Here is a 13,941-nt window from a genome sequence, read left to right on the forward strand (position 1 = left end):
ATGGGGCGTGTCGTGTATTCGTAGGCATTAACTGAATTACAGTTTCAATTTAAGTTTAAGTTTAATTAATTTTGACTTTTCTTCTTTAAACTTAAGAAAGCCTGTTTGTGCTGAATTATTTGCCTTACAATTGGAAAGCGGTGAACAAGGATTCACCAAGGGGGAGCTAAAATTAAAATTAAACCCTGTTACCGTTAGACCAGGTGAAGGCTGAAAGAGAACCCTGACCTCTTTCTCAGCTGGTCATATCACACTCCTTAAAACCTACCTCTGTAACCAAGTTTTTGGTCATCTGACCTAATAGCTTATTATGTGGCTCAGTGTCATATTTTGCTTTATAATGCTCCTATGAAGCGCCTTGGAATGTTTTATTATGTTAAAGGCATTATATAAATAAAAGTTACTGTTGCTGTTGGTTGACCAGTAGGGCTGCGTTAATACCCGCTCAAGGGTTTTGAATGAGCTAACAATTTATCTGTCCATCTCGATCTGATAAAGATCACAGATTCAAGGTTGGGTCCATTGTATTCAGGAATTCCCATTTGGACTACAATAAATTTAGCCACACAGTACACATTCTTTTGGATGCTAACCGGCCTTCTAAGCTCCCAATATAGCGGGCAGGAAGTGTGCATACATTTCCAGCCATACATGCGGCACCAGCCATCATGATGAAGGAAACAAATTAAGCATCCACTGCCCATACCTATAAACAAGGGGAATCAACCTGTTCCAGTCCCCACGTCAAGATTGATTTGCCCTGAAGTAGCCCATGTCTGTGCCAGCAGCATTCAGTAAACCCACATCTTGGGACTGCCTGCATCTACATAGTTAGTGTTTCAAATTTACTTACCCAAATGTGTAGCCCGGAGGAGGTGTGCTCCTTCCAACCCTACATTTAAAGAAAGAGGTAGGTTTTACAAAGTATCTTAAAGAAGGAATGGGAGGTAGAGAGTCGGAGAGGTTTAGGGAAGGAATTCCAGAGCTTGAGCCCTAGGCAGTTGAAGGCATGGACACTAATGGTGGAGCAATTAAAATTGGGGATGCTCAAGATGCCAGATTTAGAAGGGCGCAGATATCTAGGAGGATTGTGGGGCTGGCAATTACCGAGATAGGTAGGGGTGAGGCCATGGAGGGACCTGAAAACAAGGATGGGAATTTTAAAATCGAGGCGTTGCTTAACTGTGAGCCAATGTAAATCAGTGAGCACAGGAGTGATGGTGAAATAGGACTTGGTGTGAATAAGGATATGGGCAGAAGAGTTTTGATGACCTCAAGTTTACAGAGGGTAGAATGTGGGCAGTTGGCCAGGAATGCATTGGAATAATCAAGTCTAGAGGTAACAGAGGCAGGGATAGGGGTGGCAGCAGCAGATAAGCTTCCTTCACTGTCGCTGGGTCAAAATCCTGGAACTCCCTTCCTAACAGCACTGTGGGTGCACCTACACCACATGGACTGCAGCAGTTCAAGAAGCCGGCTTACCACCACCTTCTCAAGGGCAATTAGGGATAGGCAATAAAAGCTGGCCCAGCCAGCGATGCCCACATCCCATGAATGAATAAAAAAAAACTTCTGTTTTTAAAGAGCAACGTGCTCTTTAGTCCTTGGCTAGCAGGGAAGTGCAAGTGGGCCATGAGAGGGAAGATGGAGAAAGGACACAAGGACGTGGGGATTTTGCTCAAAGTGTCCACTCCTGTCCCCTTGCCCCTCCCCCACCCCACCCAATCAAAGCCTCGCATGCTGCCTCTTGCCCTGATTCTGAGTCTGTCCCTGTGCGGATGTAGGTGGGGCAGTCTTTGGCGTGTCCCTTACAGGCTCCAAAACTCAGAGCGCATCAGCCCAAGAGCATCTGAGCAGTCAGAGTAGGGACGAGAGGAGCCTGCCTCTAGCTCTGCTGAAGCAACAAGGGCTGTAGGAGTAGAAAAAGGAAGGGAAAGGATTTGTAGTTGCACAAGGGTATTCACTTGGGTGTTTAACAAAGAGTTAAATTGTTACATTTCTGTTTCACGTTTATGAGCCATAAAAGTTCCATTGTTCCATCCTCCCCATTTTTGCCTGCTGCCTTCCTAGTAATCTTCTATCTTGTGAAGAATGGCATGACATGAGTTCAGGACAAGTAGTGGTGGTCTGTGAGAATGTTGAATTGTTGCTTGTGATTTGTGCTAGGGGCTCTGGTGGGGGGTGACATATAGTGGATTTAAAATTGGTGTGCTAAATGGATGCACTGCCTCAGATTAACTGAAGTGTGTCTGAATCAATCTACTCTGGGCATCCCAGGCATCAGGTGCCCTTGCCACATCAGGCACCCCCTCCTCCTGCTGTTCCTTCACTTCCTCCTCCTCCTCATCCAAAGATACAGAGCGCTCATCACCTACTTCCCACTGGAGCTGCTGTCCAATGTTGTGCAAGGTGCAGCAGATTAGCACCATTCCAGAAACCCTTGCTTGTGGATACTGAAGAGTGCTCCCAGATCTGAATCGCATCTTCAGCATCCCGATTGTTTGCTCAATGACAACACTTGTGCCCATGTGGCTTCTGTTGTATCTTTCTTGGGGTATCTGTGCTTGGGCTCCTCACAGGTGTCAATCAGCTACATCTTTAGAGAGGAGCCCTTGTCTTCAAGGAGCCATCTGTTAACTCTGCCTCGAAGTGCAAAATTTCAGACTTATCTAGTGCAAGATGAGCATATTATGGCATTTCCCCAGGTTTCTTGCACAGACATGCATGATGATCTTTTTGGCATTGCAGTTCATCTGAACATTGGTAGAGTGGAATTCCTTCTAGTTGATGAATACTGCTGGGTGATCAAGGGGAGCCTGGACCTGTGGGAATCCAACCAGTGTAGGAAATTTGAGCATCCTCTCATTTGACTGGCCCCATCAGTAGCGAAGTACACTTAAGTGTCAACCCTGGCAAACATGGCATTGGTGAGCTGTGAAATACACTTGTAGGCAGCATATTGTGAATTCTACAAATGTCACCAGCACATCTATGGAAGGAGCTAAGTAAGAAAATAAGGGCTGTGATGGCTTTGATCACCAACAACAATGTGTGCCCATCTCGTCCACTTGTAGGTGGTCTTCTTCCAGGAGGATGCAAAAGCCAGCTGATGGGAAAATCTGAGCCTCTGAGGCACTGTTGGTACTTAGTCATCTCCAGGAAGCTTATTCTCTGCCTGTAAACCCTGTGTTTGCTATCGCCTCTTTCAAGCTGGAGCTCTGTGCTCATCCCCTCTGCCCTGTGCAACAGCAGGTGGTTGAGGAGAAGGCTGCTGCTTCCCCTGCTGGTGTTGCTCTGCGGCTCCTCATGTTCCTCATTGGAGGTGCAAGGTAAGCAGCTCCTGTGCTACAAAGGCAAAAAATTTCAAGGCAACAGAAATAACCTCCGAAATATTGAAATCACATCCACAACAGTGAAAACACAATTTCAGAACAAATCATGTGAGCAAAAGCCTTTTACTTAGGCAAGGAAACAGCTGTCAGATCTCAGTATTTAACGCCTTTCTTGCCCGTCAATTGCTCAGCCCCATCAATTCCCACTGTCCTCTCACCTTGTTTTACCTGGCGAGTTCCACGAAGTCCAGAAAACCAATGCACACAGAGTTAAAGTTAGGATCCTGGTTAAGACAACAGTTAATGAACATCTAACATATTTAAAATGGCAGATCTGCCTGTCCCACAGGAGTTGGCCGCATGTTGAAGAATGTGCTTGGGTAATAGGTGGAAATCAGTGGCCTCTTGCTAGCTTCCCGACACACCAGCAGTCTCAGCTGTTGTAACCTTCCACCCACACAAAGGACTAGATTTTGTGCTGGAGACGGGGCTCCCGGCACTGGGCTGTAAAGGCAGGGCGAGCCCTGCCTCTGTCTTTCTCCACCAACAACCCACCCCAACGCACCGCCACCATCCCACGCAGCAACCCCCCCACCCCCCACCCACCTGGAGCAATCCTCCGGTCGTTTTTGTCAAAGTTTTAGGAGACAGGATCCCCGTTCCTTTAAAGATTCCAAGAGCTGCTGGACAATAACAGTGTCGGCAACTCAGCAGTCTCGGCAGCACCACCGGGAGCGATAGCCACTGTCGGTACTGCAAAGGCCTCGGATTCAGGCCCAGCGCTGGAACCCCAGAGAAGGGGTAGGTGAGGCGGGGTCCGGGGGTGGGGGTTGTCTTGTCTGTGGTCCAGGGCGAGGGGGGTCCCGATGAGGGTCCTCTATGGGCAACAAATTGCCCATGAAGGAAGGACCCACCCCCCCAAGCCCACAGGGAGGGTGCCTCATTTTACAAGGCATCCTCCCCATGCGGCGGAAACCTCCCAGCCACTGGTAAGATCTCAGCGGCAGCAGGAAAAGGCCTTTAACTGGCCCTTAATAGGCCACTTAAGGACCTCAACTTGCCTCTGGGTGAGAAGGCTGTCATTGCCTATCCCTCCCCTCAGAAGATCAGAGGGCAATGGGGAGGCGACAGACCCTCCACTCCGCCGCCTCCCCACCACCCATCGCGATTCTCCATGCCCCCCCCACCCCTGCATCCGATCCCATCACGTGGGGCTTGTAAAATCGCAGCCAAAAACTCACTCATCTTGACAGTTTAAAACTTCCCCCCTCCTCCATGTCTCCAGAAAAATCCCATCAGCCATTGCCTGGTCTTTGTCTTCTTGCCACTTATCTTGTTCATCCTCTCTACAGGTGAATTACAGCTCCATCTACACTGTCCCCATCAAACACTCCCAGGCCAGGTACAGCACAGGGTTAGAAAAAAAGAAAAAAAGAGAAAAAAAACGGGTGTGCAGCGACCCAGGTTCAGTTCTGGGTACTGCCTGTGCGGAGTTTGCAAGTTCTCCCTGTGTCTGCGTGGGTTTCCGCCGGGTGCTCCGGTTTCCTCCCACCTCCAAAGACTTGCAGGTTGATAGATAAATTGGCCATTGTAAATTGGCCCTAGTGTAGGTAGGTGGTAGGAGAATGGTGGGGATGTGGTAGAGAATATGGAGTTAATGTAGGATTAGTATAAATGGGTGGTTGTTGGTCGGCACAGATTCTGTGGGCCGAAGGGCCTGTTTCAGTGCTGTATCTCTAAATAAAAAATAAATTTTAAAAAAAACTACATCTACACTGTCCCTGTCAAACACTCCCAGGGCAGGTACAGTACGGGGGCTAGATACAAAGTAAAGCTCCCTCTACATTGTCCCCATCAGAAAAAAGGTGAATTACAGGTCAGCTTTCATAGATGGGCCTCTAATTAGCCATCACCAACCCCCCCGCCCCCCTCAAACCACACACTGCCTGCCGAATGAGTGAGGCCACATGTAAATCATCTGCAAGGTTTTGAGTTATCTTTTCTTCTCCAGACCACTGATTTTCCCTGAGCTACCTTTCTCCCATATTACACTAATTTATTTACATAACTGAGGCAAACAGATTTTTATTTCATTTATCTGCACTGGATAAGGAAAAAAGAAACTATTTTCCAGGAAACAATCAATTCACTGTCTCTGAGCAGATCTCTCATACTTTCTTTCTAAATTGTTTCTGTGACTACATGCCCCAAACCCCACATTCCAGCAACAGTTGATCTCTGATTTGCCATGAGAAATGCCACAAGAGAAATGTCATGAGAGATGTACAGGTTTTATACAGATCACCTTCTGAACTATTTCTATTTCAGAACTACATGTCACAACTTGTGAGACAATTAAGTCAAATAAATAACATTACTGCAGACATTTTTCTCAATGTTTATTTTCACATTACATATTGCAGCAGCAGTATGACAAAAGAAATGCATTCACCTTACATTACAAAGTGAAATGTAAAACAATATTGAAATTACACAATTGTGACACACAAAATGAAAATATATGAAACAGAAATGAACATCTGGGTTTAATTTGTACACTGCATTTCCACTCAGTGTGACGTTGAGTAATTGAGAACTTGTCTACGTATGTTAACCATTGAGCACAATGTACAGGTTTACACAGCCAAGGAATATATTTCTCACCAGCCTTACGAATCACTTTGTGGAGACTATTCACAAGTGTTCCAGGTGAATTACAAAAAGCTAACATTGCATATCGGGCTGCCGATTTAGACATGCCCAAGAGAGAGAAAAATGCAAACATTAAGTCACTGTATCCAGAAGTGCGTACAGAAGACCCTCAATATTTCAAGCACACGTAACATACAGGCTATGATATATTAATGTGCCCGTTGGTTACTTCAGGCAGCTGCTCATTCAGTTGCCCTTATCAGCATTCCTTTTATGTTAGGTGCTGAAGCCACAAACACTGCCATTTTTTACATACAGATGAACGATTTGTGTATTTCAGCAAGATTCTAAACCACTCCCTTTGCACTTCCCTAAACATGAAGCAATTATGTGCCTAATAACAGGTTCCACAGATAAAATTAATTCAATAGAGGTTGAGTGTTGAACAGAAGATAAGATCTAATTACATGATGAGAACATTGCGATGATATCAAAATGCAGAATATACCCAGCATAGACTATTAATTTAATTATATAAAAATAGTTCATTATGTAAAAACCTAGCAACTAAATCGGCAAATGCTGCACCCTTAACATACTCGGATGTTAAGAACAGATTGCTGCATAAGTAACAACTGAAGTTGCTACCACACAAAGATCACATCAGACTTTCCTGTACAGTGGAATATTGTTCTTACACTTTGTTACTGAATGGATTGCCACCTTGCACTGCTCTATAATTTTCAATTAAAATTCAAATTGCAGTCCTATTCTCAATAAGGTACAGCCTGAATTGCTTTCCCTGAAAGATGGATTTGTATAATTGGATTGTGTTCATTTGCAGACCCATCACTAAATCTCATGCTCATATAAAACATTCCCTTGTGTTGTTTTTGAAGGCTTTCATCAGACAGCTATTGGCATTTGCTGTTTTTGCACGCACACTGCCCACATGGTGGATAGACAGTGACCCATTTGTCAAACAGCAATTTTCTCATGGCTTGTTTGGAACTAAGTCATAAAGTTAATAATCTAAACCATACTCTCATATTAAAACTATTCCAGTGCAATATTAGCACATCAACACCTGTTTGAAACATTCCACTTCCTGCATTTTCTGGAGTGATAACGGAAATACATTATGCAATATCCACACATTTATCGTACCCACACCTCATAGAACTAAAATATATTAACATTTTAATTAGCAAAACTGTTACTTCTGCACTGAGACTAATGTACCCCTACCATGGCCATCTGTTCAGAGATGTAAATGACCACCTCTTACTGCATGCCAAAGTAAACTAGCAGAGCAACCATTAATCCGTCCACCCAGACACAATTATTACACATATCAGAGGGAGCAGAGACCAACAACAGTTGCTGACATTGAAGACGTCTCACTGGATACTGATGTGTCCACCAATATGTAAGAAAGAATTGTTTCTTCAGCCCCCATGTTCATTTAGGAGCAGCGATGTTCTATTAAGAATTGGGGTACAAACAATTATCCAAACAGTTTCATTACATAGAGTCATAGAGTCATTATGACACAGAAGGAGGCCATTCAGCCCATCGAGTCCATGCTGGCTCTCTGTAGAGTAATCCTGTGAGTCTCATTCCCCCTCCCTGTCCCTGTAGCCCTGAAAGTTTATTTCCTTCAAGTGCTCATCCAATTTCCATTTGAAATAATTGCTCATCTCCCCTTTCACCACCCACGTAGGCAGTGAGTTTCAGGTTATTACCATTTGCTGCATAAAAAAGTTATTCCTCACAATCCCCTCTATGTTTTGTTCAAAACCTTAAATCTATGTCCCTGTACCATCAGCTAATGTGAACAGCTTTTCTTTGTCTATCTGATATAAACCTGTCATAATCTTGTACATCTCTATCTGATTTCCCCTCGATCTCCTTTGCTCCTAGAAGGACAACCTCAGCTTCTCCAGCCTAATCTTGTAGCTAAATTCCTTGATCCCTGGAACCATTCTGGTAAATCTCCTCTGCACCCTGTCAAGGATCTGCACATCAATCCTAAAGTGTGGTGACCTGAACTGGATTCAATACTCTTTTTGTTGCCTAACCAGGACTTTATACAGATTCAGCATAACTTCCCTGCTTTTCTACCCAATACCTTTATTTATGAAGCCCAAGGTCCCACATGCTTTGCTAATTACTCTCTCAATATGAAATAAAAACAGAAAGTGCTGGAATTATTCAGCAGGTGAGGCAGCATCTGTGGAGAGAGAAGCAGAGTTAATGTTTCAGGTGTGTGACCTTTCATCAGAACTGATTTCCAGCATCTGCAGTATTTTACTTTTAATTTAGGATAAGTACTTTGACTCTACGGACCATTCGCTCGGCACTAGGGTAATGTAGTGAAGACGTCACATGGTTTATGCCCCATTTGGCGCACATATCTCTGAAAGGTTTGCTCTTATACTGTGGTCCATTGTCAGAAATGATTTCTTCAGATGCACCGAGTAGACTGAATATAGCACTGAATGTGTCTGAGATGACCGCGCTTGAAGCTGCCACCATGTAATGAGGAGCTGCCACCATGTAATGAGTTCTTTTTATGTTGTCTGATGCAACATAAATGAGCTGCATGGAATCCAGTTGGTTGAAGATCTCAAAACAGGTTTATTACAGCTAACTATTATATACAGTAGAGCTAACTATTTACAGGACCTGCCTCTAGCTGTTACAGTTACAAAGTGCCTCTGGCTCCATGTCACATGACTGCATCCTGGCACGTCGCTCATTAGCATGCTAAGATCTTAAAGCGACATCACTCATAAAGGCAATCACACAACAGTGGTCACCTCCTGTAACGTAAGATTCAAGAAACTCTCAACCTCCCTGATTTTCTACAGTGGCTTCATCTGCCCCTCATGCTCGGAAACCCTGAGCTTAACTTCAAGAAACTGGTGACACTTCCTACACATGAGGTCCCCAAGGCAGATGAAGAGTCCTTAAGTTCCCACATGACACAGGAATTGCAAGCAACAGGTCTCAGCTGTCCATCCATGATCTAAAAAGAAAAATCTTTATTCCTTCTTTTAGAGTCTAATTAGTACCTTGTTTAATTTTAATTAATGCCTCTAGAATTCAGCTCTCAGGTATTGCTGCCTCCTGCTCCTTCTCTCAGACAGCTCCTAGTTTTTTAAAATACCAGAAAAGTACTTTTTCGCTCACTCACGTAATTCCCCATGTTTAGTCCTCTGTAGAAGAAGTATGCCTTAGAACTGGATTCTGTGCTATGACTCCATGACTCTATGTCCATTTGCTTCCACACAGGTAACCACTGTAGAGCTTTACAAAGAACATTTCTTCCACAATGCAGTCCCCAAATCATATGACTTTCAAAATTACTTTTAGTTGTGATTCCACTGGGCCCCCAAATTACACTTATAATGTTTAGCCATCCTGTCCCTTACAATGAACACTAAAACACATAAACAAAAGCCACTAAACATGAAACAAAGTGCAATCCTGTGTAATTGCTCGCCTGTGTTCAGCTTCTGTAACTTTCTAGTATTGCGTTTTAAGAGTTTAATAGCAAAATTATGGCAGAAAACATAGAGGGGTCTTGCAAAGGCCCATCTCTAGCAACACAAGCTAATCATTTCATTAGTTTAAAGGGCAACAGTTAGTGGAAGCGACAGACGAACAATGTAAACAAATCATCTGGACATCACAAAGTGGTGCACATTAATCAATGGTTAACGATAAGCTCTGATTGCTCTGAAACACATTATACAATGTAATAGTTTGCATCTATTATATGAAGCAGTGTAGGTAGGTACAATAGCATACAGTAATTAACATTGACAATTGATACAAACAATACACCACATATATTATAAGTAAACAAGCACCCTTGGCAAATGACAGACTGAGACAGTTAACTACAGTACCCCAAGGTACTCATTGGATAAGTGACTAAATTAACATGAAAGCCCTGGCTCCTTTCAGGCACAGACCGGAGGAGGAAAGGGTTCTTTTAAATGTGATTGTTCAACTCCATTTGTTCAAAGGAATGTGTGAAATAAAAAGATTGCTTTGTCCAATGACAAAAAAGTGCTTGTTCCAAATGATTACAAAGGTCGGCAATTTACTGCTTTACTTTAACACTTGCCCAGTGACAAGTTGAGGAAGATTCAAAGAAATAAGTCAAAATAAATCCTGGAAATAAATTCTATAATAATTATGAATAGTAAAAACATCTATATGAGAGGGAGAAATTGCATAACAAAATATATGTTGTATCCTTCTATTTGTTCAGTGGATCTATCAGATAATCTTTCCAGATAGTTCAATTTACTCAGTCTGCCCCTGTCACATTTACTTAGTTTATTTGATGTGATTATGATGTTGACTGCTAGTTAAATTGTCATTATTTCAGTAATGAATTTTTAGCGTGAAAGCATATACAGGGGAAAGTTGCGTGCAATGGATGTTCAATCTTCTGTCCATCTAAATTAATGGGTGGAAAATCTGGCAAATAGGAGCATTAAGAACAGCAGTAGCCCATTTAGTCCCTTGAGCCTGTTTCCACCATTCAATTAGATCATTGTTGATCTCTACCTCATCTCCATTCACCCGCCTTTGCTCCATGTTCCCTGATATGCTTAACTAATAAAAATCTATTAATCTTTGTCTTAAAAAATCCAATTGTCCTCACATCCGCAGCTTTTGGGGAGAGAATTCCAGATTTCTACTACCCTTTGTGTGAAAATAGTGCTTCCTGATTTCACTCTTGAATGACCTAACTAATTTTAGGATTATGTCTCCTTGCTCTTGATTTCCCCACTAGAGGAAATAATTTCTCTGTATTTATTCTATAATTTCTCTGTATTTATTCTATCAAACATTTTAAACACCTTTATAGGACTGCCCCTCTACTATAAGCAAGGGAATACTAGCAAACATGTGCAACCTATCCTCATAATTTAACCTCAAATACAACATGCAAAACTGATGGGCAGGAAAAGACCAGTTGGCCCACAAGCCTGCCCTGCACCATGATGGCTGAAGTATCATGCTTAGATACTTCCTGACACTTCCTCTCATCCCTGGTATCATTTTGGTGAATCTGTACTGCACCCCCTTCAATGCTAATATATCCATTATATCCTTCCTGAGATGAGGTGGCCAGAACTGAATGCAGTACCTCAGATGTGGTCTCTGCAACTGAAGCCAACATTCCATACACCTCTTAGATTGTTTTTTTGTACCCTTTCGATGATTTGTGCAGTTGGACTTCAAAATCTCTTTGCTCTGCCACAGTTCCTAGTTTCTCACATTTATCTTCTGTCCAAAGCGGATGATCTCAAAGTGTGCTCTTCCCCACCCAGTTTTGTTCTCCATACAGTGCCATAGGCCCAGGTGCAATAAAAGGAAATCTGCCCTATATTTTACACAACTACCTTAGGCTGTGCTTCAGCAGTAGCACAAAATATTCTTTATTAAGCCTGAGAAAGATGGTAAAGATTCCAAAATGACAGCTACATCAATGCTCAGCACGTTTGTTGTACTTGCAGTGAATCTATCTTTACATTCTGGTAACTTCTCACATTCTGCAAACACAACCACTTGTAAAGATAATCCTGTCCCCTTATGTTACAAATAATTTTGCCTCTAGTAACGAAGATTCAGCAGATCTTACCGCTGAGAAAACACAGTTCCACCATGAGACTCCTTCACAATCCCAAAACAAGAACCATTCAGGCTGTGCTAATCAATTTACAGCTACATTCGTTACCAACTGAAGAATGACCCAAACTATTTTTAAAAACAAGACTTTTTCCAATCACTTCTTATGAAAAATTTAGAAGTGTAATTTTTTAATTTCCTTCTCATGATGAGGAGTTTCTTACACTTGGAAACTCAGATGCACAACTGGTATGATTTTTCAATCATTAATTAATATTTCAAATAAATGTTTCTCACCAGCGAGGCTGCCTGCCACACGAACAAAATCAGAAGATTATGCCGTATACACTGAACATTAAGTAAAGGTATAATCTTAGCACAGAGATCTGAGGATAGGAAGTCTGATCAGCAAAATTACTTATGAGTGCTTAAAACATTTGATCCGAGCCTATCACTTCTTTGTTCCTCTTTTTATTCTTTACTCCTCCTAGGGGCCTCTCTCCTATAAACCCAACTTATTCGACTAAGCTTTCAGTCACCTCCTAATCTCTCACTATGTGGCTCAGTGTAAAATATTGTTTGAAAACGATCATGTGAAGCATTTTGAAATTTTTTTCTACATTAAAGTTGCTATATAAATGCAAGTTGTAGTCATTGTACCATATTCATTTGGGTGCTATTATTGCAAAAGGAGGGATTAACCAACTTAAAAACAAAAACATAGCATTGTCATATGAGTACATTGAGGCTTCAAATATAAGCATTACAGAGTGGAATTTCTATCCTGTGGTGCTATAAAGCCAACTAATTAGATGGCATTGAAACATCAATATTTCATTATGATTAATCTAAACCTCGATCAAACTGCATGTGACAAAGGAAATCTACAAGCTATGTACGAAGGGATCAAATGGGCACTTGGCCGCCCCATCACCAAAGTTGCTCCCCTGAAGTTGGCAGATGGTGAAGTACTCACCAACAGAAGTAAACAGATGTCCCGTTGGGCTGAACACTACTGTGAGCTGTACTCCTGTGAGTGGGACATCTCCCAGTCTGCACTTGACTTTCTTCCGTAACTTCTTGTCATGGATGAGTTAGATGAAGAACTCTCATCTCTGGGGCTCGAGAAGGCCATAGACCACTTAAATAACAGAAGGGCATCCGGGAAGGACGGAATCCCAGCTGATCGCTTCAAGCAGGGCAAGTCCCAACTATTGCCACACCTTTATGACCTTCTCCTTCTCTGCTGGAAAGTAGGCGCTGTTCCACAGGAGATGCGTGATGCCAAAATCATCACACTATACAAAAACAAAGGCGACAGAGGAGACTGCAACAACTACAGGAGTATCTCACTCCTTAGCATCACAGGAAAGGCTTTTGCTAGGGTCATACTTAAAAAGACTCCATTTACACCAAAGATGGAGTGTACCTGGAAGCACAATGCAGTTTCTGTGTTGGCAGATCTACTGGGGACATGATCTTCTCATACGCCAGCTGCAAGAGAAGTGTAGGGAACAGAGTATACCCCTTTACCTTATTTTCGTAGATCTCACTAAAGCATTCGAAACCATCAGCAGAACAGGGCTCGAAAAGATTTTGGGAAAAACTGGCTGTCCACCGAAGCTCCTCAGTCTCATCTGCTCCTTCCATGACAACATGCACTGCACTGTACATTTAGATGGCTCCACTTCTGACAGTTTTGGAATGAAGAATAGAGTGAAACATGGTTGTGTCCTAGTCCCCACTCTGTTTGGTATTTTCTTCTCCATGGTCCTGACCTTTGCCTTCCCTGCAGACATGGAAGAAGTCTACTTGCACACTAGGTCATACGGCAAGCTCTACAATCTATCAAGGCTAAAAGCGAAGACAAAAACATATCACGTCTTGATCAGAGAACTCCTCTACACTGATGATGCTGCACTAGTCGGTCACATGGAAACTCAGCTACAAAGACTCATGGACCGTCTTTCCCATGTCTGTAATTTGTTCTTCTTGACTACAAGCATCAAGAAAACTGTGGTCATGGGACAAGGTGTTGCATCTTCTCCCCTGATCACACTAAATAACACCCCACTGGAAGAGGTTAGCAAATTCTGCTACCTTGGGTCCATGGTGACAGACAATCTGTCCCTTGATGCAGAGCTTGATATACACATAGGGAAAGCAGCTACCACCTTTGGCCAACTTACAAAACACACATGGGATAACACCAAGCTGATCCTTAGGACCAAGCTGATGGTTTATAAGGCCTATCTTCTCAGCATGTTGCTGCATTGCTGTGAAATATGGGCGACTTACAGGT

General features: G+C 42.7%; 1 protein-coding gene across 1 annotated transcript in view; it reads right to left on the bottom strand.

Moving 5' to 3' along the window:
- Positions 1-5,776: 5,776 nt before the first annotated feature.
- LOC137370113 (dual specificity calcium/calmodulin-dependent 3',5'-cyclic nucleotide phosphodiesterase 1A-like) overlaps positions 5,777-13,941 on the bottom strand; it is a 537,696-nt gene continuing 529,531 nt past the window's right edge. Inside the window, exon 16 of the mRNA XM_068032286.1 lies at positions 5,777-7,466. Within this exon, the coding sequence (XP_067888387.1) occupies positions 7,450-7,466 (17 nt within the window). The 3' untranslated portion in view covers positions 5,777-7,449. The remainder of the gene's footprint in view (positions 7,467-13,941) is intronic.

This window comes from Heterodontus francisci, chromosome 5 (assembly GCF_036365525.1).
Source record: "Heterodontus francisci isolate sHetFra1 chromosome 5, sHetFra1.hap1, whole genome shotgun sequence".
NCBI lineage: Eukaryota > Metazoa > Chordata > Chondrichthyes > Heterodontiformes > Heterodontidae > Heterodontus > Heterodontus francisci.